We start from the raw sequence: 24,533 nt of genomic DNA, 5'->3' as shown, positions 1-24,533 counted from the left end.
CAGCCATCCGCACATGGCTGGAAATACCCTGCCTGACAGTTGGAGAGGGAAAATACAGGCAGATGGCGATGAGGAAACTTCAGCCCAGGGACCCTGGAAAGTCCCTGCTAGAAGAAGTGGACGGCACCCGCCATTACACAGCCCCCCCCCCCTCCTAGTCCTCGTCGTCCCGAGAGGCTCTTCAATCTAGGAAACTGCAGGGTCTGGTTCTCTCCCTCTATGGCCTTGGTGTAACAGCTCTGCAGGGTAGCTGTTGGACTTGGAGAGTCCTCTGGTGAGGTGACTCCAACAGGCAGGCAGGCCGCAGAGTTGACCAGCAGGTGCGTCCACGGTTCTCTGCACATCGCTGGCCGTTTCACGGTAGGGAGCAAGCCGGTCGCGATGGTGCACCACCCTCCGGCCAATGTGGAGAATCTGGACCCGGTAGATTACCTCTCCCAGAGGTTCCAACACTTGACGGGGCCCATCCAGGTGCTGTCCGGTTTTGGGCAATGGCCCCACCTGCAATGGGGCTGGAATACCCAAATCAGCTCCCCTGCCCGAAACTGCCTCCCCTTTACCCGAGTGTCATAGTTCCGTTTCTGGCAGCAGCCTGTTCCTGGAGTTGCACTCGGGCAAAGTCATGGGCAGTGTCCAGCTGCTTCTGGAGCCTCCAGGCATACTCGGGTCCAGGGGGAAGTACCTTTATGTCAGGTGGCCGGCCGAACACCAACGTGATAAGGGGTTCTCGGCTCCCTACCCATTTGGTGGATTCCTGCACTGAGGGCCGGCACACCAGGAGGACCAGGGGCAGCTGCAAGTCCCAATCCAGCTGGTGCTTGGCGGTGGTGATGGCCAACTGGGTTGCCAACGTCCGGATAAATCGCTCCACCAATCCATCGCTTTGAGGATGTAATGGAGTGATCCAGGTTTTGTGGATCCCCAGCCAAAGGCACATTTCTACTATGACCCAGGACTCGAAGTTCCGCCCCTGGTCCGAGTGGATCTCCAGTGGGACCCCGAACCTGCATAAGAACCCCTCCAGCAGTGCTTCTGCTACCGTCACTGCCTCCTGGTTTGGCAGGGCGTGGCTTTGGGTCATTTCTTTAAGTAGTCCACCGCAACCAACAAGAAGCGGTTTCCTCTCTCAGAACGGGGAAAGGGGCCCAGGATGTCGACCCCAACCCGCTCCACAGCGCTGCCAACGAGAAACTGCTGGAGAGGAGGACGGTATTGAGCCGCTGGTCCCTTCTTAGCAGTGTAGTTGCCACAACAGCGGCAGTAGTCCTCCACATTGCGGCGGCATCGCTGTTTGAGTCACCGCAATGTTTTGTTGACTCCAAAGTGGCCCGTACCAGGGGTGCCATGGTGAGACTGCTGTCCTGTCGCAGCCTCCCATCAGCGCTGCAGCACACCATCTGGGACCACAATGCAGGGCGACTTTGACCAGAACCCCTTGATGGCCATGGAATGCAAGGCGATGGCCTCCCAAGGAGGGTGCACCGCCGTTGATCGCTCCACTGCAACACGTGGATGATGTCGGGATGCCTGAACGTCATCATGTGGAACTGCCACAGACCGTTCCGGGTGAAAAAGGCAGTCTTTGGATGGGCTTTAGGCGTAAGGGCGACTTGCCAGTAGCCACTTCGCAGGTCTAGGGACGTGAATCAGGATGATGTAGCCACCAGGTCCATGGACTCGTCAATGCGGAGAAGGGGGTAATAGTCCTTCCTAGTCGCCCTGTTCAGCCGCCGGCAGTCAACACAAAACCTCCACTTGCCGTTTATTTTATGCACCATGACTATCGGGGCCGTCTAAGGGCTTGTTATATAACCTCATATCTTACACATTTGACAACTAAAGCAATGAATGCAATGAAGTACACTTTAAATTTTGACCTTGAATTTTGTTCCCACTTATGGTACTGAGTATTGGATACTGACCCATATACAGTATTTGTAAAGCTGGTTTTCCATCGTGTGCTGCTTATTCCTATTGTGGCTGTAGGTTATGGTGATCTGCTTGTTTATGATCCCTGTAGGTTCTGGTGGTCTGCTTGTTTATGATCCCTGTAGCTCTAATGTTAACGTATTTGCTATACTGGAAGATGTTTTTGTTTTTTTTAATTTAACTGTAGTTAAGCAGGTTGTTCTTATAATATCATACATAGAGGTAGATGTACTAAGATGGGCCAGTTGCAGTGCAAACATATCGCAGTTTGCTTTATCGTTACGACAATTTGCAAAGAGCACATTTTGTTGTATGTACTAAGAAAAAAATATGTTAATGAAGAGAGCCGCAATATATTAATTTAACTAGTGAGACCTCTAGCGAAGGTTAGTTGAGTTGTGGTTTGCTGCAGCAGAGGGTGCCCGAAGGATAACGTCTATACATGCAAGGGTGCAAGAATCAAAATAACATTTTTTTATCAACCTTTATTTTACTAGGTAAGCACATTGAGATTAATTCAAATTCAAACTGGGTTTATTAGCATAACAGGAGTGTTGCCAAAGCACTTCAACACAAATGTTACATGAAATAAAATATAATATCAAATGCACACAATACACTATATAACACAATTTTTGTTCCAGTACCAGTCTCTGCATGGATTCGAACTCAACCACTCTTCACATGACATCTGCTGTACAGCTGTTCTCTGTCTATTGATTACTTTAACAGACCTAGAAATTGTGCTTCTGAGCTAATGTCTTTATCTGTCAATCTGTGTGGTCATTGATTTTAACAGCTGTAGCTCTGTATTAAATAAGCAGGAGGAGGATTGATCAACAGCTATAGATCTGTATTAAATAAGCAGGGGGAGCACCAGTGACACAATGAATATGCACAGTTCTGGTCACTGGAGGAGTCCGACTCCTCCCACACATGGAATCAATGGGAACGCGTTTTCCTTGTTACAAGCCAGCTTCTATTTTGTAAAGTGAGCAGACCTAGTAGGAAAGGGGAGCAGAGTACTGAATTCTGGTGAAGTAATTAATGGCACAGGGACTTGATTAACTAAAGGTCACCTTCTTAGTCTTGAAAATGGACCACTCCACTCTAAAACCCGTTATGGGCAATGGGTATAAAGATTCACGGTCAAAATCTGAAATTACACGTGCAGTAATAATACATACAGAACACGCGCCACTGAAGTACCATTTCTATTTGAATGAACTCCTGGGCGGTTCTTTTCATTTGGTAGCATTACTGAATACAATAGGCTTTTGAGTTGAAGGCCGTGTTCCTTGTATCTGTTGCGGTTTTAGATCATTAAAATAGATCCAACTATGTAAGATCAACAGAGGGGGGTGAGTTTCAAAACTGAAGTGCTGAACTAGGGATTGTCTGGAACAATTCATCAACATGAATGAAATCCCCTCTCGGCTGAATTGGAAAATGAATAGATTCAAAAATCAAAGGGTGGCTTCCTAGAAATCTTTAAACTGAATCTACCATTCCTAGTATAGTGTGTGTGTATTCTATAATTAGTTTTTGTAGTACTTGCTCTGAACATGATCTGGCTGTTGTGGTTATGGGTGTTTTAAAAGTAGAATGACCATCTCCACACATGAAATAGCAATCCTCTAAAGTAACGATTGAGTGGTTTTTCTTGGCAGACGTTTTTTCAGCATCTCAAATCAACTGAAATGTCTGCCTTGACTTTCTCATCTCTTCTATCTGTGTTCTGATGCATTAGCTTGTAGTTAAGTCTAACTAGTCTGCATTCTGTTTTTCCTATGGTCTAAATGGAGTGTCCCTGTCTTACAGACTGTCTGTAATCAAGTCATTGTTTTCAGTGGGCCACTTTGTTTTTGTGACTTGTTTTTTAACAAAAAAATCGACGTGCATCGGCAAGCCGACTCTACAATTTTGTCTGATACTCAGTGGATTCTGATACTAGATTCTGTTAAAAAAAAAAAAAAAAAAAAAAGTTCAGGACAAAATACGCTTTTTATTCAAAAATCTCTTATCCGGGCTGTCCAAGGTATGGCTCTGTAGCCATATACAGTATGGCTTACTGAGCTTCATAATGTAGCTCTGTGGAAGTGTCACTGAACTTCAGTCTGGCTCTGGAAGTGTCACTGAGCTTCAGTCTGTGGAAGTGTCACTGAGCGTCCTAATGTGGCTCTGTGGAAGTGTCGCTGAGCTTCATAATTGTGGCTCTGAGGAAGTGTCGCTGAGCTTCATAATGTGGCTCTGTGGAAGTGTCGCTGAGCTTCATAATGTGGCTCTGGAAGTGTCACTGAGCTTCAATGTGGCTCTGTGGAAGTGTCACTGAGCTTCAATGTGGCTCTGTGGAAGTGTCACTGAGCTTAAGCCTGTGGAAGTGTCACTGAGCTTCAGTTTGGCTCTGTGGAAGTGTCACTGAGCTTCAGTCTGGCTCTATGGAAGTATCCTGCTGAAGGTTTGAAAAGACTGCAAGGTCTTGGGTAACAGCTAGTACAGTGAAAATGTACCATGCTGCTGTAAACAAGTCAATGAGTAGAAAACTGCTAGAGCTATGCCAGAGTGGATTTCATACTGTTTATTCAACTTTGTAGTAAACCAAACTTTTCTTTAGTGATTTTGTTTGTTTGGTTTGGTTGGTTGGGCAGCTTAAATTTTAAATGCCACTCAAAAAGGGGATTGTTGTTTAAAAATTCCTAGACTTTCTAGTGCCATTCATGTTGGTAAGTTACAGTAAACTCAGCTATTGTAAATAAATTTAAAAAGGCAGCATTATGAGTTCAATTTAATTTACCAGGCCTGATTCCCAATACATGACAAAACCAACTTTATAGTCTGACTGATAATCAGGGTGAAACAGACTGGAAGGAACAGCTGCTTTCCTAAATAGAAAAGTTTACGTTTTTAAAACAAGGAGGCCTTGAAATTAGTCATCACGTTATGATTTTGTAATTTTAATGTTGATCTTATTAAAGAAATATTGATATCTATGTCAGCTGTGGAGGTTACAACTCTTCTCTCTCTCTGTTTTATATAGAGATTTTCACTTATTTAGTAATACCGACAATGCAATTATACCAAACCCAACTGGGCAGCTTACCCATGTGTGCTGCCCAGCAAGCACAGTACAAAGTATCATAGAATATCACATTACAGAATACACTATGTAACACAATTTTTGTTCCTGGGTAATAAGTGTTATTTCCTAATTGCTTATGCCTCAAAAGTATAGAAAATGGCTATTATTCCCCACAAACTTTGCTTTTGTGACCAGGACAGTGATATTTAAAAATATCACTATTTCCAATGAGAAAACGGGGAAATGTGTGTCTTTTCGTTCACGTAAAGTCAGAAAAAGACAACATATGAATCCAAATTAACATGTATTTATACTAAAGTAATACAAAAATGACTACAAAAGATTTAGAAGTGAGTAGTTTTTCGAGATTTACGATTATACTGTAAATACAGTATAATCGTAAATCAAAAAAAACTACGGATACATTTAAGAGTAGAAGCCTATGCAAGATCCAGGAAGTAGTTCTAATTAAGAGGAGTAGTAGAATATGAAGCAGTTCAGTGCAAGTACTAGTACAGTAGCGTGCCACGTAGTCCAGTATGGTCGAGAGTTGTGAGGTTTACGATGCTGTCTGAACAGGTGTGTCTTGAGGAGGTGCCGGAAGGCGGTCAGGGACTGAGCAGTCATTGGGCCAATTTACATGAGTGTTTTCGGTGACTCGCGAAATAAACGTGGACTTGGTACATTTTTTGAGTTTTACATGTAACGCTTTTCATTTTCCTCAGAACACCTACTTTTCCCTGATCGCTATGCAAATGAAGGAGAGGGGGAGGGGGGTCAGATTTAAATTAGCTATGCTGACGACCCCTTAGATTCTCATGCTGCTTAACTGTGAAAGTCCCCAAAATAACGTTTACGTGAGCAGAGAACAGCTTCACAAGAAAGAATCCACGTGTCATTGTGTGTGATGTAAGTGGTTATTAAAGATCTGATTTGCTGATGCATAGGGCCTCTTTTTTTTTTTTTTTTTTTTTTTTTAAATACCTTGGGGGGGGGGGGGGGAGGGATCTTTTTATTAATATAAATTGGGCCAAATCCGAGTGGTGGCTGAACAGGTGTTTGGGCTATTGAAAGGGGGGGAGGTGGTGCATACTACTGAAGTGAACCACAAGTTTGTTCCCCAAATGATTACTGCCTACTGTATCCTGCACAATCTGTGCCAGGACCGTAAGGATGTGTTCAGGCAAGCAGAGGAACAGCTACCTCAGCATCCATCAAGAACTGTACAACAGCAATATGAACAGTCCTGCTATTAGAAAAGCTATTTGCAAAAAAAGCTAAGAAAAGCTAAGTGTATTCTGAAGTGCTGCACAGTAGCTTTAATCACCTGAATTCACAAGCCCACGATGCAGTTTATCAAACAGTTTTAGTAACAGTTTTAAACAGAAGCTTGGTAAGTACAATCTGCATGATACTTTACAAACACATTTAGATCTATGTATGATTAGCATTGTGCAAAGTTTTAGGGAAGACAGAGAAACAAGTGGGGTTATCTGCAACATCAATCTGATAAGGAAAATACTAGAAACGAAACATTAACTTCCCTGCTGCCATCTTTGGACTATGATAACTTACGAATCCACATGTGAATTTTCTAGCAGCTTTAGGAAAGGACTTGAACGAGTTAATTAACATTTTCACAAGAACCTCGTGTTTACATGTGTAAGTGGACGTTGATTTCACAAGCATTTCCTGGAATCTCACATGAAAATGTGACTTTCTCGTTTAAATACGTAGTACCTTTTGTGGGCCTGTTTCACAAGTTTTTCCAGCCAACCTGCATGTGCATTGCACTCATGTAAACTGGCCCATTGCTGAAAGAGTTGCTTGTCTGTCAATCTGAGTACATCCAGTTCTGTGTTTTTTTAACTTGGCTCTTTTGACATTGACAGCAGGAATTCTCTTCAGTGCTCTTTGCATATTTTTCCAGCCATCTGTTTTTAGTGTCCCTTTCAACAGTACTGCAGCAGTTTTACAGCTCAAGTTTTGCATAGTGGTGGTTTGACTGTTAGATACACCACTGCTCCCCAACTTAATTTATTCTGCTCCATGCCTACGTTCTCATCCATTTTATACAGAATGAAGTATAAACCTGTTTTTAATTGGTTATTTATTCTCTTGCATGATAAGCGTTGAACATATGGGCACTGATTTTATATTCATACAGAGAGCAGAGCTGCTTCACATACTGAACTGACGAGAGAGCAGAGCTGCGTCATGTACTGAACTGACAAGCGAGAGCAGAGCTGATGAGAGAGCAGAGCTGCTTCACATACTGAACTGACGAGAGAGCAGAGCTGCTTCATGTACTGAACTGACAAGCGAGAGCTGAACTGACGAGAGAGCAGAGCTGCGTCATGTACTGAACTGACAAGCGAGAGCAGAGCTGATGAGAGAGCAGAGCTGCTTCACATACTGAACTGACGAGAGAGCAGAGCTGCTTCATGTACTGAACTGACGAGAGAGCAGAGCTGCTTTATGTAACGAACTGATGAGAGAGCAGAGCTGCTTCATGTACTGAACTGACGAGAGCAGAGCTACTTCACGTACTGAACTGACGAGAGAGCAGAGCTGCATCACGTACTGAACTGACGAGAGAGCAGAGCTGCATCACATACTGAACTGACGAGAGAGCAGAGCTACTTCACGTACTGAACTGATGAGAGAGCAGAGCTGCTTCATGTACTGAATTGACGAGAGCAGAGCTGCTTTACGTACTGAACTGATGAGAGAGCAGAGCTGATTTATGTAACGAACTGACGAGAGAGCAGAGCTGCTTCATGTACTGAACTGATGAGAACAGAGCTGCTTCACGTACTGAACTGACAAGCGAGAACAGAGCTGCTTCACATACTGAACTGACAAGCGAGAGCAGAGCTGCTTCACGTACCGAACTGACGAGAGAGCAGAGCTGATTTACATACTGAACTGACGAGAGAGCAGAGCTGCTTCCTCCCATACTGAACTGACGAGAGAGAGCAGAGATGCTACCTCACATAATTAACTGATGCAGAAAGACAAGCCAATTAGCAAACTACTTCTACTGGATAGAAAAGTCAATGTCCTTCAATTACACATTTTGATGAAATTTAAAACCATGTTAAGAACAAACAGATTGTGCTACTGTGATCTGTTTCTACCCATGCATTCGTTTGTGCAGTGCTTACTGTTGTTCATAGTAGGGATGCGGACCGGACCAGGTTCTGTGAGTGGTCAGATCCAAATCTATGGAAGTCCAGAACAGAGAGTGGACCGGTATGTGGCTGGTCCATCGCACAAACACTGGGACAGGAAGCTTTTTTTTTCTCTCTGTTTTAAAAAGATTGGAACTGGTGCAATGAAGAAAACACTGCATACGGCAATAAAACACTGCATACTCCTAAAACATCTCAGCCATGGAACACTGTAGGTCTTTCAGAGTTGTCATTGCCCTCTTGGTGGCTTCTCTGACCAATGCCCTTCTTACCTGGCTGCTCAGTTTGGGAGGACGGCCTGCTCTAAGCAGATTCTAGGTGGTGCTGTATACCTTCCACTTCTTAATGATCGACTTGATTGTGCTCCAAGGGATATTCAGTGCCTTTGAAATCTTTTTATACCCCTCCCCTGATCTGTGCCTTGCCACAACTTTATCCCGAAGTTGTTTTAAAGCTCCTTGGTCTTCATAGTAGTATCTTTGCTTTAAATACACTACCAACTGTGGGACCTTCCAGAGACAGGTGTATTTAATCTGAAATCATGTGAACCACTTTTATTGCACACAGATGGACTCCATTTAACTTACTGTGTGAATTCTGAAGGCAGTTGGTTGCACCTGAGCTTATTTAGAAGTGTCATAGCAACTGGGGTGAATACTTATCTAATGAAGATTTTTCAGGTTTTTATTTTTAATTGATTTGTTTTTTCACACACACACACACACACACACATACACCCCCCTCCCCTCCCCTCCCAATTTTTTCACAAATTAAAAGTTGAGTAAGTTGTGTATAGGCACTGTATGTGCTGTGGACAAAGTTGAGACCACCCAACTCTCTTTGTATGTGATTAAAACCAAACTCCCTCAGTATTAGTCGTCAATTGGATGCAAGTGAATTAATCCACCAGGCCCTTAGCTTCTACTTTTTATTATATTGCTTAAGTGGTATTAAATGTTGGTGCATATTTGGTAGTGTAAATTTTCCAGAGTGTATGCCTTGTTGGTCAGATTAGGAGCTACTGTACCAAATATACATGGCAATCAGTGCGTGTGAATCCAATGTTTTTTGTTTAAGCTGTGTTGTGGGGTACAGGCCCTGCCCTTTTTGATGACTCTGCCTTTTGGCTGTTCTGAACGGAGAGCAATCTGCTGACTCCTGTGTTTGCTGTGTAGTTTAGTGGCATTGAACAGGGAGCAGTTTGCTTTCTGTCATTGTGCAGTGTGGCAGGCCTGCCAGCTCAGCTGTTTCCTGTGCACAGACTCTGGATTGAGCCCCTTGCACCGCTGCCTGTTGGTGACTTCATCATTGGAACTGGCTACTCAACATTAATGATATTTCTTTTCACACAAGCCCTTTTTTTTTTTTTTATAGACTGCAACAACAAAAACTGTCACCTGAGAGAAGCCAGCTCCCTTTTGGGGAAGCCAGCTCACTTTTAGAGAACTGGGATTATACAGCACAAGTGCAGTACCAATTCTTTGAGGAAAGCACTGCAGAGTACTTGTTTTTGTTGTAGTACAAAGCGATTATTGCAATAAACCAGTGTAATATAGTATAACCAACCCAGTGTCCACCTAGACTCTCGTCAGTACATTGTATAGAGGACTTTTTCAGTGCTCGCTGTGGAAGATATCTCGTATATAAACTAAAAGGATATTCATAACAATGACTTCTTCATTTTAACCCTATTGTATACATATGCTGGGGGCCAGACAATGCATGATTTCCACGAATGTTGAACTTCATGCTTATTTGAACTCTGCTCTCGCCAAGATAAGCAACTACTAAGACATAGCTTTGCAGTAAACTAATGTTATCCATCTGCATTTCCATCCATTTGCGTTGTTTTCCATCTGATGTAGATATCCTTCTGTCTGGTGTTGATTGCTGAAGTGTAATGCTGGCTCCAGGGATCAGCTCATTTTGCCTCCCCAGTGCAACAGCACACACAACGGCTGCGATGCTGGCTCCAGGGATCAACCCAGTACGCTCTCTCCAGCGCATCAGCATGACAACCGTCTGGATTGAGCTAAGTAGGGTACATCTCTGGGGTCTTTAAGTGGGCACCTTCCATCCTCGGTGTTTCGTTGACTAGCCCACAACACCTCAAGAGGGCTCAACAGTGATTCTGGCGTCCCAGCATCACCCCCCTCCATCCCCCACTCAGCTCAGCCCAGCTTACTTACCTGTACATCAGCGTTGCTTTCTTTCTATTGTGCTTGAGATCCCCATCCAGAATCTTTCCGTCTTAAAACAGCCAGTTGCTGCTCCTTTCTGCTGATTCAGATAAGTTCTTCACTGCGTGGCGTAACTCTTGGCCACTGAACCCGACGTCTCTGAGAAACCGGGTTGTAGAGTGTGCCACAAATCCTCCACTACCCACCTCCACTGGGTAAACTCGGACTCTCCATCCTCACTGTTCAGCTTCAGCAGCTAGTTGAGCATACCGAAGTTTCTTCCTCTCATACGCCTCATCTACAGGATCTTCCCATGGCACTGTTAACTCTACCAGATGAACAAGGCGTGCTGATCCTGACCACAAGACAATGTCTGGTCGAAGGTTAGTGGTGGCAATATCAGGTGTAAAAATAAGCCGGTGACCAACATCTGCCAGCATCTTCCAGTCTCTAGCAGCTTCCAGTTGTCCTGAGCGAGGCTTGGTTTTAACACCTTTTCTTAGTGGTTGCTCTCCTGGACGGAGGAATATTGTCTTTTGTGTGTAGTGCTTTGATGGAACTGATGGCAACTTATTGGTCAGGTTACGCTTGTCTTTCAATGCTAAGGCTAAACATCACAGCTCCTGTTCATGTTGCCAAGTAAACTGTCCTTGGCTAAGACCCACTTTACATCCTGTCAAAATGTGCCTTAATGTTGCAAGTAATGAACACAAAGGACATGAGGGATCCTCACCCACCCAGAGGTTTAGGTTCTGTGGTGATGGGAGAACATCATTAGCTGATCTGATGAGGAAACTGATCCTGCTCTGTTCCATTGTCCACAGGTCTTGCCAGCCGATCTTGCATTGTTCCACACTCTCCCATCTCATCCATTCTCCCTATTTGGCCTGGGAAACGGCCTTTACACACCTGATCCTCTCTTCCTGCTTTGGCACCTCATTGACTATCAGCTTCCTTCGTTGAGCCGGGGTTGCCTTTTGCCATGTAGAAGGAGCTGAACTGAGACCATTTTACCTTGAATTATAGAGATGCTCCTTGATTTAGTGGGCTTGAATTGCATTTGTGCCCATTCAATGTTATTGGTTAATTTGACCAATAACCGATTAGTGCAGGCTACTGTTGTAGTCATTGTTGTCATGTCATCCATGTTTGCTCAAATTGGTGGTAGTCGTATTCCAGAAGCCAAGCGCTCTCCTCCCACTACCCATTTTGATGTCCTTATAATTATTTCCATTGCCATGATAAAAGCCAGTGGAGAAATGGTACATCCTGCCATTATTCAAACTTCTAGGCATTGCCATGTAGTGCTGAATTCAGAAATTGAAAAACTAAATTGCAAATTCCCAAAGTAGGCTTTCACTAAATTTGTTATTGTCATCGATATGCTGAAAAAATCAAATGCTGCCCAAAGAAGTTCATGTGGCACTGAACCATATGCCTTAGCCAAATCCAGGCATGTCACATGGAGCTCCTTCCTCTCCTTTTTTGCCAAGTGAATTTGTTGCCAGGTTACGCTGATGTGTTCTAATCATCCTGGGAAACCTGGAATGCCTGCTTTTTGTACTGAAGTGTCAATGAAGCAGTTCTTTAATATGTAGGTTGATAATCTCTGAGCAATAATGCTGAAGAAAATCCTACCTTCTATGTTTAATAGGGAAATAGGATGAAACTGACGATGCTTGTAGAATCCTTTTCTTTTGGTATAAAGACTCCACCTGCTCGGCGCCATGCTTCTGGTACAACCTGTTTTTCCCATGCCACTTTCTTCAGTTTCCACAGGATTTGTAGAACTCCAGAAGCACTCTTGTACACTCTGTTTGGAACTCTATTAGGCCCTGGAGATGATGATGCCCTTGCTTTTTTCACAACTTGCTCTACTTTCCACAGGTGCACAGTCCTCCATCGGGTGGATTGACAGGTGGAATATCTGAAGGAATTTACACAGGCTCCTGCCTTTTTGAATCTGTGTGTGTTTCCTCCAAATATCTCTCCATCTTAAACTTAGATGATTTTAGTGTGCCATTTTTCTCGCTGGTGAATATCTTCTTTACAAATTTGAATGTATCTTTATAAAAGTTAGTTCTCACACGCTCTTTCTTTTTGTTGTGCTTCCATAGGCGCTCAGCTCTGTGCGGTGTTGGAAGGTTATCTTTTATGACCCTTTGTAACAGATTGAGTCCCTCCTTCTGACTTTTTTCTGCTTTTTTCCATTGCTTCCTCAACTGCCTTCTTTCTCTAAGTGTTCTATCTCCTGCTGCCATCCAGACTTTCCAGGAATAGTTTGTACTTTTTCCTTCCTTTTTTCAATTCGTAGATGATGTCCCCAAATTTATCCAGCTTTTTTTCAAGTTTTTCATGTTCCATTTAACCTTTCCAAAGTAAAACAGAGATCCATGTTTACTGTGTCCCACGCAGTTTTCTCACAAGCTCTTGGCCATTTAACTCCAGGCTTGTGTCTGTTGAGGTTCTTTTCTCTCTTACGCTGGTTCGTCTGACCGGGTTCGAAAGGATCATTAGGTTTATCACTAGTTGTATCCAAGTCCTCCTCACGTCTATGACAGGGGTGCTGATATCCTGCGAACTGTGGTTTGCTTCCTGTCGCTGGATTTCATTCGACTGACTTCGTAAGAAGTACTGATCAATACGAGGCCCTTGCCCCTTCTCCCTCAAGCATTTCATTCTCCCTTGATGAATCTTCAAACCCCTGACCGTTGTCGACTTGCTCCAGCCGCAGACACAAACCTGGAGTTCCATATCTTTGCTAACTGCAGATCTTGTGAAGTACTCTCCATTCTCATACAAGTAATGTATACCAACATTTCTCATCCAGATGTTTCAAGAAGCACAAGTGCTAGAATGGGTCTTTGCTAAACTTATCCCATTTATCTGCAAATAACAGTTTAAAAAGACTTTTTTTTTTTTTTTTTAAATCCTGTGCTACTGTAACCACATGTCAGCTGGTATATTTTTTTCCTTCTGTTGCTATTCTCTTTTGTGAAATTACCATGGTTCTTGATAACTCAACTTAATGAAGCTTCCAATATCAAGACAATTAATGGCTGTGTATCAGATGTGTAGCCCGCTAATGGACACTGAGAGGAATTTCAAGAGTGCGGTGTCTCTCTGGACCAGCTTTATTGAAATGCTTGAAGATCTCAACAGTGCTTAACAACAATCCATTCAGGAGTTGTAGTTTTTGTTGTAACAAATACATTTTAATTGATGATTTTATTCCAGACAAATATCCTTGCTCGTACGCACCTCTTTCCTTCCATTGAGTCTTGAGCAGCATCTCAAGCGTTTTAATAGAGCATGTAAATACAGAATATTTAAAAATGTTCTGTATTTTGAGAAATGTGCATGACACAGTCTTCTTGTAAATGAAATGCTGTCCGCGTTATTGAAATGTCTAGTGTCAGACCTGGTGCACATGAAAGGTGTACAGCCAAGAGCAGCACCCCGATATCCAGTTTGGATATGATGGGATTTCTACGGGGTGTTTATTTGATGCCTCATGACATTCACTTCTTATAAACTGGCTCTCAATCTGCAACAGTGCTGCTGTGTAAAATGTAGGCTGTTTGGATTAGAGAGAGAAGCATTAGTCAAAGCCTGCTTAACCCCTAATGATGACAGCAGCTTGGGCTCCATTCAAAGGGGCAGCATTGTGGTTTGCAGGCACCTCTTGCTGGCTAATCTGACACGCTTGGATGTTCCTTAAAGACCGGTATTGTTTTAGTAGGGTGGGGTTGCGCTGTTGCATGCAAGCTTGTTGCTGTTTATACAAATTAATCATGGAATTAAATTTTTTGGGTGCTCTTGGCAACTGTCGAACAGATAAACAAAGACTGGTATAAAAAGGTACGAGTCTATTTTGGTTAAGCTGTTGCATTTTAAGAAACTCGTGCTCACTACAGTAAACAGATTTGAATCTGTATTTTGATTTAAAGTCTAAACCTCTGGTTGTGTTTTCATTGGGCAATATTTTATACAGCAACCCCCCCCCCCCCCCCCCCCCCCCCCAAGAAAAGCATCTGTTTGAAACTGCATCCCCTGACTCTGCAGATCCAAATTCAATGCAAGGTTATTCATTTCCTGTATCCTTTAATGTCCTGTACCCGTGTCTGGGAGGAGTGCTGTCATTCTCAATTATTTAAAGAATCCCAGTAATGTAGAATCAGCGATATTTAATTTACTGCTATGGCCTCAAGGACTGCCATTCATTATTAAAGGCCTTTAATGTGGGCAGCTGTTTTACTCTAAAAATAGGTCAGAGGTCAGATGTAGTGACCTCATTTTTACAGAGACGGAGGCTGAGTTACAGCGTGCCGAACAGGGGAGGAATGACGTTGCTTGTCATTCCTTTTTAAGAGGTTAAAATGTGCCTTGTTTTGTGTATTGAAGATTCAGCCGTGAAGCTTGTAGACCCAGACCTCCAGTGAGCTTCACTGCCTGTGTCACAGTGTGAGAGGGCTAGCTCTTGCTCCCTGAATCTCTGTAGGAGGTGCAGTTAGCTGGGAGAGCGCTAAATAAAAATTAAAAAGGATCACAAGGGGGTTTGTCCGCTAGGCCTGAGGCACCTCCCCATGGAATAGTGACCTCTGACCTCGGCAGTCATTAATCATTAATCACGGTGTGCCAGATCATGGTAATCTGCCCTGACAGGTGACAGAATGTGAAAGTTGTCAGGGAAGGTAGCCAATCAGCCAGTTTTCATATATCGGAAGCCAGTGTCTATTGGCTGCTCTCAGTTTTCAGTAACCAATTAGCTACAGTGTCTAGTTCTGTTATCCTTTACAGTAGCAGTGGTCCTATTTTAGATGAACAGGCGGTGGCTCTCTGTGTTTCATTGCCAGTGTGTGCTGACCACCATCCTATGGCATCCAGTCAGCACCAGAGTGTCATTTCAGTTGCAAATTAGCAATGGCTCGCTAGGCCCAGATAACAGCACTGTGGTAAAGCCAGAGCTGTCCTGTTGAGAGACAGGGCTGGTGTTGGATTCAGGGGGATTTATTTGTCAAAATTGGGTGTGTGAACAGTTTGGACTAATAGTCTTGTACTCTATTTTCAAAATTAATTCACAGACTTCATATATACATTTTCTAGAAGCCTAAATGCAAAGAAATTGACTCTCACCCCATATCCATACAGTGAAGGTTTCATACACTCTTCATTCTGCCTTTATCCCCAGTACTGGCTGAAATGAAAGCGCAATCCATGATACCGCTTCTCTTATCTTTATCAGAAGTGATTGCACTTCAATTGGGGCATTGACACAGGTCAATAAAACTGCAGTGACCTCTGAACTGGGTTCTGTTGAACTAATTATTTAATGTACAATTGATATCCAATACTCCATTAGAAAGCAGTTGTCTTCAATAAAGGGGCCTGGCATTTAGATTTATGTCTTAGACCTGTCTGTCAAATTCTGTTGGATCTACTGTAATATAGGTGACACACATTTTTCTCTTTTAAAAGGAGATATTGTAAGCACCCATTAGAACTAAATTAAAACATACGCAGTTTCACAAAGCCTATAAGCCAATGTTTTGATTTTAAAGCATCAATAAAACTTAGCAATAGGATGCTAAATTTAAAATGAAGTAATTAATTTTGCTGTTGGTCTCTTGCTCTCGGTCTCGCTTGTGCTCTGCTCTGCTGTGTTCGCTTTTGGTGTGGATGAATGCTCTCCTGTTTGTGCTCTGCTCTGCTGTGCTCACTCTTGGTGTGGATGAATGCCCTCCTGTTTGTGCTGTGCGCTGCTCGCTCTTGGTGTGGATGAATGCCCTCATATTTGTGCTCGACTCTGCTTGCTCTTGGTGTGGATGAATGCCCTCATACTTGTGCTCGACTCTGCTTGCTCTTGGTGTGGATGAATGCCCTCAAGCTTGTGCTCTGCTCTGCTCGCTCTTAGTGTGGATGAATGCCCTCATGCTTGTGCTGTGTTTGCTCTTGGTGTAGATGAATGCCCTCATGCTTGTGCTGTGCTCTGCTCTGCGTGTTCATGGTGTGGATGAATGCCCTCATACTTGTGCTCAGCTCTGTTTGCTCTTGGTGTGGATGAATGTCCTCTTGCCTGTGCTCTGCTCTGCTTGCTCTTGGTGTGGATGAATGCCCTCATACTTGTGCTCGGCTCTGCTTGCTCTTGGTGTGGATGAATACCCTCATGCTTGTGCTCTGTTCTGCTTGCTCTTGGTGTGGATGAATGCCCTCATTCTTGTGCTGTGCTCTGCTCGCTCTTGGTTTGGATGAATTCCCCATGCTTGTGTTCTGCTCTGCTATGCCTGTTCTTAGTGTGGATGAATGCCCTCTTGCCTGTGCTCTGCTCTGCCCGCTCTTGGTGTGGATGATTGCCCTATTGCCTGTGCTCTGCTCTGCTCGTTCTTGGTGTGGATGAATGCCCTCTTGCTTGTGCTCTGCTCTGCTCGCTCTTGGTGTGGATGAATGTCCTCTTGCCTGTGCTCTGCTCTGCTTGCTCTTGGTGTGGATGAATGCCCTCTTGCTTGTGCTCTGCTCTGCTCGCTCTTGGTGTGGATGATTGCCCTATTGCCTGTGCTCTGCTCTGCTCGTTCTTGGTGTGGATGAATGCCCCCATTATTGTGCTCTGCTCTGCTCGCTCATAGTGTGGATGAATGTCCTCTTGCCTGTGCTCTGCTCTGCTTGCTCTTGGTGTGGATGAATGCCCTCTTGCTTGTGCTCTGCTCTGCTCGCTCTTGGTGTGGATGAATGCCCTCATGCTTGTGCTCTTCTGTGCTCGCTCTTGGTGTGGATGAATGCCCTCTTGCTTGTGCTCTGCTCTGCTCGCTCATGGTGTGGATGAATGCCCTCATGCTTGTGCTCTTCTGTGCTCGCTCTTGGTGTGGATGAATGCCCTCCTGTTTGTGCTCTGCTCTGCTCGCTCATGGTGTGGATGAATGCCCTCATGTTTGTGCTCTGCTCTGCTCGCTCATGGTGTGGATGAATGCCCTCATGCTTGTGCTCTGCTCTGCCTTCTCTTGGTGTGGGTGAATGCCCTCTTGCTAGTGCTCTGCTCTGCTAGCTCATGGTGTGGATGAATGCCCTCATGCTCACCCCCTGCTCTGCTTGCTCTGCAGGCACTCCGGTGAACAGAATTCCCATCATGGCGAAGCAGGTCCTGGACTTGTACACACTCTACAAGCTGGTGACGGAGAAGGGAGGACTGGTGGAGGTGATCAACAAAAAGATCTGGAGGGAGATCACCAAGGGACTCAGCCTGCCCACTTCAATAACTAGCGCTGCCTTCACTCTCCGGACACAGTACGGCAAGCCATTATTCACATGATCTGAGTCACGCATGACAAATCACTGTTACAGATCACCTTGTTGTCCATTGTATGGATCTGGAACGGAGCATAGAACACGGTTGTAAAGGTTATAAAGTAGTTCATGAGTACAATCTTCCTTTTTGCCATTTGCAAGGAGTTTGCAAGCAGACAGTACCCGAACTGCACGAGATCTCGTATAACAAAATTAACTTATTTTTACTCCTCTTTCTGTAGCAGCTAACTTGTATGAAATTACGGGGGGTGTTATAGCTCAGTCACACTGAACCAAAACTACATAATATTCAATTGTGACAAATTTACAGAAATTAAGCATGAAATCGTTTTACTTAATACATAGTAGTCATTTAGAAATTTCTTGTCCCACAGCCTTGTTTAATAATTAAAATGTGATTCCTGAGGGAATTTTTACCACTAATCTTCCACAACAGAAACCAGACCTGGTTGGCTAGCCGGTTTGTTTATATTAAGGTAGTAGACACACAAGCTTCCTCCTTGGTGAAGCTTTCTGGCCGTCTCTGAGCTTAATTTGTAAACAAATTAATAAAACTACTTAATGCAGGCACTGAGCAACATTCGTGAATTCACATTGATACATGTTGAATGGGTGAAGTTTGTCCATATTGATCAAGTGTTTTCCCTATTGGAATTTCAGACTGCCCTATCCTTTCAGTGTTATTAGATGGGTGGTAATCCTGTTTTTTAACACAATTGTCCAGAGTAGTTGTAGTTCTTTCCATATTGTGAAGGCAGTAGTATTGTATTTTCCCATCTGACCTCAGTGTAACCTATTGTGAGGCTCGCTCCTGCTTGTACCCCAAAACCAACTTTACAATGAGATGCCAGACAGACACTCCATTTAAATGCAAACAATAGCTGCCTTATTTACAGTGCTGCTTTAGTGCAATATCTTTATCTGCCAGCATCCGTCGGAGAAGCTTGCGTTGCTATAAAAACAGAGCTAGTGCCGGGAAAGAAGCAAACCCATCCCTGTGTGTTCCCAGGGAGGGATTTCACTGCAGCTGCAAGATTCCAAAAGGCTGTGGAGCTAACAAATCCATTCCATAAATCCAGGGCACATGCTTTCATTACAGAGTTCTCAAGTGTAGTTTTAAAATAAATACATTTTATATAAACATGTATTCCTATTTTGAAATGTGACAACCGGTTCTACACTGGGTTAATGAAATGCGTTTGCAAGCCATGCTTTCAGATAATGTTGGTAACTGGAAGGTGACGGTGTCTTCAAATCTTCTTTCCTGTTTTGGGTCCCCTATTGCCTGAGAAGTGTAGTACCAGAGACCATGTTTTAAAGTGAAAATACATGTTTGCAATAACATTCGTTCCCTTCAAAACTGCACATTTGAGACCTGTGTAACTAATGGAAGTGCAAAATAGGTCATGTCTGTGGAATTATTATGCTGACAACAACAACTTTTACTGAAATTTAGAAATGAAGATCCCAGAGGGATACACATAGCTTTATTATCCCCTGGTGACTGGATATAGTGGAGATGTCCATACCTGGGGGATTCACAGAGCTTTATTATCCCCTGGTGACTGGATATAGTGGAGATGTCCATACCTGGGGGATTCACAGAGCTTTATTATCCCCTGGTGACTGGGTATAGTGGAGGTGTCCATACCTGAGGGATGTACAGAGCTTTATTATCCTCTGGTGACTTGGGTATAGTGGAGATGTCCATAGAACTACTTTAGGTCATTCGATAGCAATTACGAGAATCGGGATATATGCAGATAAGAGCACTCTCTTTTTCGTGGTAGTGCTGAGCTCAGTGTGTGTCTGAGTGTGACTCTCTCTCCTCTGCAGTGTATGAAGTGCTGAACCCTGTGTGTGTGTGTGTGTGTGTGTGTGTGTGTGTGTGCGTGCGCGAGACTCTCCCTTCTCTGCAGTATATGAAGTGCTGAGCTCTGCGTGTGTGTGTGTGTGAGACTCTCCCTCCTCTGCAGTATATGAAGTGCTGAGCTCTGTGTGTGTGTGTGTGACTCTCCCTCCTCTGCAGTATATGAAGTGCTGAGCTCATTGTGTGTGTGTGTGACTCTCCCTCCTCTGCAGTATATGAAGTGCTGAGCTCATTGTGTGTGTGTGTGAGTGTGAGAGTGTGACTCCCTCCTCTGCAGTATATGAAGTGCTGAGCTCAGAGTTGTGTCTGGCTGTACCTCCTCCGCAGGTATATGAAGTACCTCTACCCCTACGAGTGTGAAAAGAAAGGCCTCAGCTCTCCGGTGGAGCTGCAGGCTGCCATCGACAGCAACAGACGGGAAGGCCGGCGGCCGAGCTACACCTCTACTCTCTTCGGCTACTCCCCAACACCCTCCGGGACCCCGCACATCCTGTCTTCCCCTAAAATGCACCTCCCCACTGTGGGGGCAAACAACGGGCTGCACCTCTCCCCCGGCCAGCCTATAAAGAAAGGTACTGTCCCAAGGGTTGCTTCAGACATTCAGTGCAGTGCTGTCCTATCCGAGCTGGTGACCAAGGGGCCTGATTGAATTTAAGGTGCTGAATGTCAGTCCACTATTTAACCCTTTGCGTTCCTATGTTGGACCAGGTCCAACATTTACAATTTTCCCTTTCCATTCCGATGTCGGACCCTGTCCGACCTTATCAAAAAGACGTAAAGCACAGGGGTCTAGTCACTTTTTCTCCGGAAAAAGCCGAGAAAATCTTTCAATGGCAGAGTGAGACCGATAGGAGCCGAATGAAGCCGAAAAAAAAAAGGCTGTATCTGATAGCCCCATGCGCCACAGAGGTAACACGGACATAAAACAAAGGAGATAGCTGCTTCTGCATAACATTTGCAGAGCTTTTTAAGATTTAAGTTATAGTAATAAAATAATGACTTTGATCACATTATTGAGGAGTTTGGTGATAAAACGAGTGATCAGGAGAGAATTTATTAGTATGCACGTCTATAAAGAGGTATATGAAAAATACAGCGAACAAGGGGTGGGGCTTGGCTGTAGATACAGTACTGAGTGTCTGTTTGCGATTCAATGCCTTTTAAACCTGTTTTACTCTGAAAAAAATATAAATTTTAAACAGCGTGTGTAAAATAAACAGTGTGTGTGAAAATAAATTGGACCTGACGTGCCTGACAAGTGTTGAATAAATAAATGGACCGCTAAGGGTTAATGTCAACAATACATTTGAAACTGAGGAATTTTTCAGTAGTGTCTCCCAGATGTCACACGCAATATCTTATTTAGAGACAGTTTGAACTAAAATAATAATAAGTATACAAACCTTGTACAGTATTTTAAGTTAGTGTTTAGGGAAGGAAATGCCACTGTGTGTTTTTCCTAAATACAGTAGATTTACTCTGGAGTAAGTTTGTCATTGTTGAGTGTTTCACCTAAAAATGAAACCAGAACTCTGCTGCACTTTGACCAGCTGTAGCTTGACCGCTGAGTTGGTTTAACGCGCGCTCTCTCCCAAGAAGACGGGATGTCAGCCGTGCTGCTGTCGAGCCGCCTTCCCATGGCCATGGCACTGGGCCACCAGCAGATGGCAGGCTTGGCCCGAGCTGCCACGCTCGAGCAGCTGCGGGAGAAGCTTGAGACGGGCGAGCCCCCGGAGAGGAAGATGGCACGGGTAGCAGAGGAGCAACAGCGACTCATCCAGCATGCCTTCCAGCAGAACCTCCTTGCCATGGCAACGCAGATGCCAATGAACATCAGAATCAACAACCGTGGTGAGTCTCGGATAAATAACCCTGCAGTTAGACTCAATATAATAAGGGGGCTGGTCATGGCATATTCAAATCACTACAAACTTTGTTATTAAAATGTATGTCCTTTTTTCTAAATTCAGTGCCTCATACTACCAAGTCAAACAATGTGTATAACTTTTACTAAAACTACTTACGCCCACGTACACACACACATCTCTGAACGTTACCTAGTCGCTGGTGTTAAGAAACGATCCTGGCACTCATGTTCCATCTCTCCCTACAGAAGACAGCAGCAAGCAGGGCATGGCGTTGAGCATTTCAGCGAGTGGCACGCACAGCATCAGCATGTCAGTGGAGGTTAATGGCACCGTCTTCTCCGGTAAGGCTTACTGAAGCTGACAGGGCTGAGGTGAGGACTCGGAGGGCTACAGGGGGACCCGTCTCCTCTCCCAGCTGTTCTAGCTGCTTTTCAATTGGTTCCTGTTTAAATCCGTTACACCCTTTTAATAGAGAGACAACATGGGGGCAATGACCAGTGCTGACTTGACCGGAGTTCCCCAATACCTTAATATGGATTTAAAGCAAAAAAAAAACAAAAAAAACAGCACACCCAAAATATTTGAAACGTCAGGTTGTATTTACTATGTATGAAAATAAGTGAAGTGAGAGTTGACAGAACTAGGAGTTCGTTATTGCATTTTAACTTTTTTATTCTCTATATTGTGTACATGCACAACATATATTACATTGTGGTATATTGCATTAATAACTATTTCATCGTTAAGGATATTGAAAAAGATTTTTTAGAAGAAACATTTGTCATTGCAGTTTTGTTATTAGTATTTCCTAATTTTTCACTTGCTGGTCCTCTCTCCAGGTGTCTTGTTTGCTCAGAAGCCGGCAGCAGCAGCAGCCCCAGGTCCGAGTGGCGGTTTCGGGATCCTCTCTTCCTCTCACAGTCCCACCTCCTCCAAGGCGCCCAGCTCTGCAGAACTCTCCACCAGTGGCTCCCCCTAGAGGCCACACCTTGCAGGGGGGGTGTTAGTGTAGAAAGGGTGAGAGGGGGAGGGGAGGGGGGACGCAAGGATTTGTTGGCAGTTCTCTATAAAAATATATATATATATTATATTAACCATGGCAGGGATTTACAGACTTGCACAACTATTACCTCATCAACTCGTCTGACCTGTCTGTCTTCATAGATGCACAGCCAAAAGATGGGCGAATTGAACTTGAAGATTTTTTATTGTTGTTTTTCTATATTACATACCTCAACCATTTTGCAATGCTAATACCTCAATGGGCTGTAGTTTACAATGACTGTTTATCGAATCTCTTCTTAGTATTACAAGTGCTCTTTAAACTGGAGGAGAGCGGGGCTGCATATCTCAGACCCAGCCACCATTAACAGCCTCTCATTTCCAGTGCTCGGCCAGCCCTGCAAGAGCCAACACAACTCTTTGAAAAGCATAGGAGTTGAATTCAGGTCCTAAAACCAATGCTGCGTCAACTGCAACTCCTCTGATTTTGAAGAGAACCCAAAATGCACCTTAACCAGAACACCCTTGCCATGAGTGAGGAGACCCAGGTCTTCGGGTTCACAGTGCAGCGTGCTGTCTCTCTCGTATCGTAGCATATAGGCTTGCATGAGTGAGGAGACCCTGGTCTTTGGGTTCACAGTGCAGCGTTCTGTCTCTCTCGTATCGTAGCATACAGGCTTGCATGAGTGAGGAGACCCTGGTCTTCGGGTTCACAGTGCAGCTTGCTGTCTCTCTCGTATCGTAGCATGCAGGCACCACTTTCTGCTTAGCTTGGTCAGCTAGCCTCATAAATCTAGTAACCAGACTGCCATGTTTGTGGATCCAGCAGGTTTATTAGTGTGGTTAAGGTGCTTTTTAGGGGGACTGGGAGCTTTATAAAACTGTAAATCAGTGTGCAGCTACAGTTCAAATTGAACTGTTTCCCTTGTTCTGCTTTACCAGAAAAGGTCGTCTCAGGAATATGCTGGTACATTTACATTTTTTAAAATATTGGGCTATAAAAATATTTCCTACCGCATAGTCACTTACAGAGCTATTCAAGTATATCTCTCTGACGTTGTGGCCAAATTTTATTTTTCTCTCTATCTTTCTATCTTTCTGATCAGTTTGACGTTCTTTATAATGCTTGTTGAATTTGTAATGTACTTGTTGATGTTTATTGAAAACCAAAGAAGACAAAAAAAAAAAAAAGATAACCTGCCCCACACTTCAAATGGGAGCTCATTCAGACTTCAGTATGGATTCATGTTTGTAGTTGATTTCATAATGGCAGGACTGCTGGAAGCTCCTTTGTTGGATTGTGTAACATTTGAAGATTTGGGGGTGTTGTATGCAGTATCACAGTTGCCAGTATTTTAGATGCAACTTAGCCAGTCTGCTTGTGAATGACTCGGTCTTGCACAGTTAAGTACTAAAGATATGGGATCTTCATAAACAAAATACCTCAATGTCTGCAAGAAAGCAGGGCCTTGTGTGGCTTCATTTGACAGCTGAGGGTGTCGGGGGAGCTCAGTGCCTTCAAGGGTCTTGAAGAAAAGGTGGTCAGAAGGTGGTTATTAGTAAAAGCTAAATCTCCTTTACAAGTATTAAATCATGGCTAGAAAACTTTACATCTATGGCCAAAAGTTTTCCATCACCTAAAATTTTAGAATTGAGCAATTAAAGCAAAACCAAAAAAAAATAAATTTACAATTTTAATATTTCTTTTAACATTATGTAAATCAAAGAAACCACAATGATATTGCAAAAGTACCGGAAGCTATAATAGTAGTACAGTATTTCATGTTAGATTTTGAAATGTCATATTTTTCAATTTTTGCCAGTTTTTCTTTAGGTAAATAGAAAACTACAAAGAGGTATATATTTCAATATGTTAACGTAACATTATTCAACAGGTTTCATTTGACTTTATAAAGTAAAATTATTAGTGAATTCTGTAGAGTGATGCAAAACCTTTGGCCTTAGTATCACTGTCACTTTGTATAGCTCTATGAAAGGTGCTTGTTTTTTGTGTTCTGCATTTAAGCGATTTGGCTTAAAAATATACTGATTTATTCAATGCTGCAAATTCTTGTAAATAAGTTGCCTACTATTACCGTATCCAGTACATAT

At 43.6% G+C, this 24,533-nt stretch overlaps 1 protein-coding gene across 4 annotated transcripts in view; it reads left to right on the top strand.

Annotated features, from left to right (window-relative positions):
• Positions 1-24,090, top strand: part of LOC121294287 (AT-rich interactive domain-containing protein 3B-like) — a 79,803-nt gene extending 55,713 nt beyond the window's left edge. For 2 of the 4 annotated variants that reach the window (XM_041217860.1, XM_041217857.1), the window contains 5 exons: positions 17,477-17,660; positions 19,879-20,123; positions 21,148-21,402; positions 21,665-21,760; positions 22,259-24,090. In XM_041217860.1, the coding sequence (XP_041073794.1) occupies positions 17,477-17,660; positions 19,879-20,123; positions 21,148-21,402; positions 21,665-21,760; positions 22,259-22,398 (920 nt within the window). In that variant the 3' untranslated portion in view covers positions 22,399-24,090. The remainder of the gene's footprint in view (positions 1-17,476; positions 17,661-19,878; positions 20,124-21,147; positions 21,403-21,664; positions 21,761-22,258) is intronic. The other 2 variants (XM_041217858.1, XM_041217859.1) reach the window with 2 other exon arrangements.
• The last annotated feature ends 443 nt before the right edge of the window (positions 24,091-24,533 follow it).

This window comes from Polyodon spathula, chromosome 19, assembly GCF_017654505.1.
Source record: "Polyodon spathula isolate WHYD16114869_AA chromosome 19, ASM1765450v1, whole genome shotgun sequence".
NCBI classification, from domain to species: Eukaryota; Metazoa; Chordata; class Actinopteri; order Acipenseriformes; family Polyodontidae; genus Polyodon; species Polyodon spathula.
The sequence above is the reverse complement of the archived record's forward strand: the minus strand, read 5'-3'. Positions and strand labels throughout refer to the sequence as shown.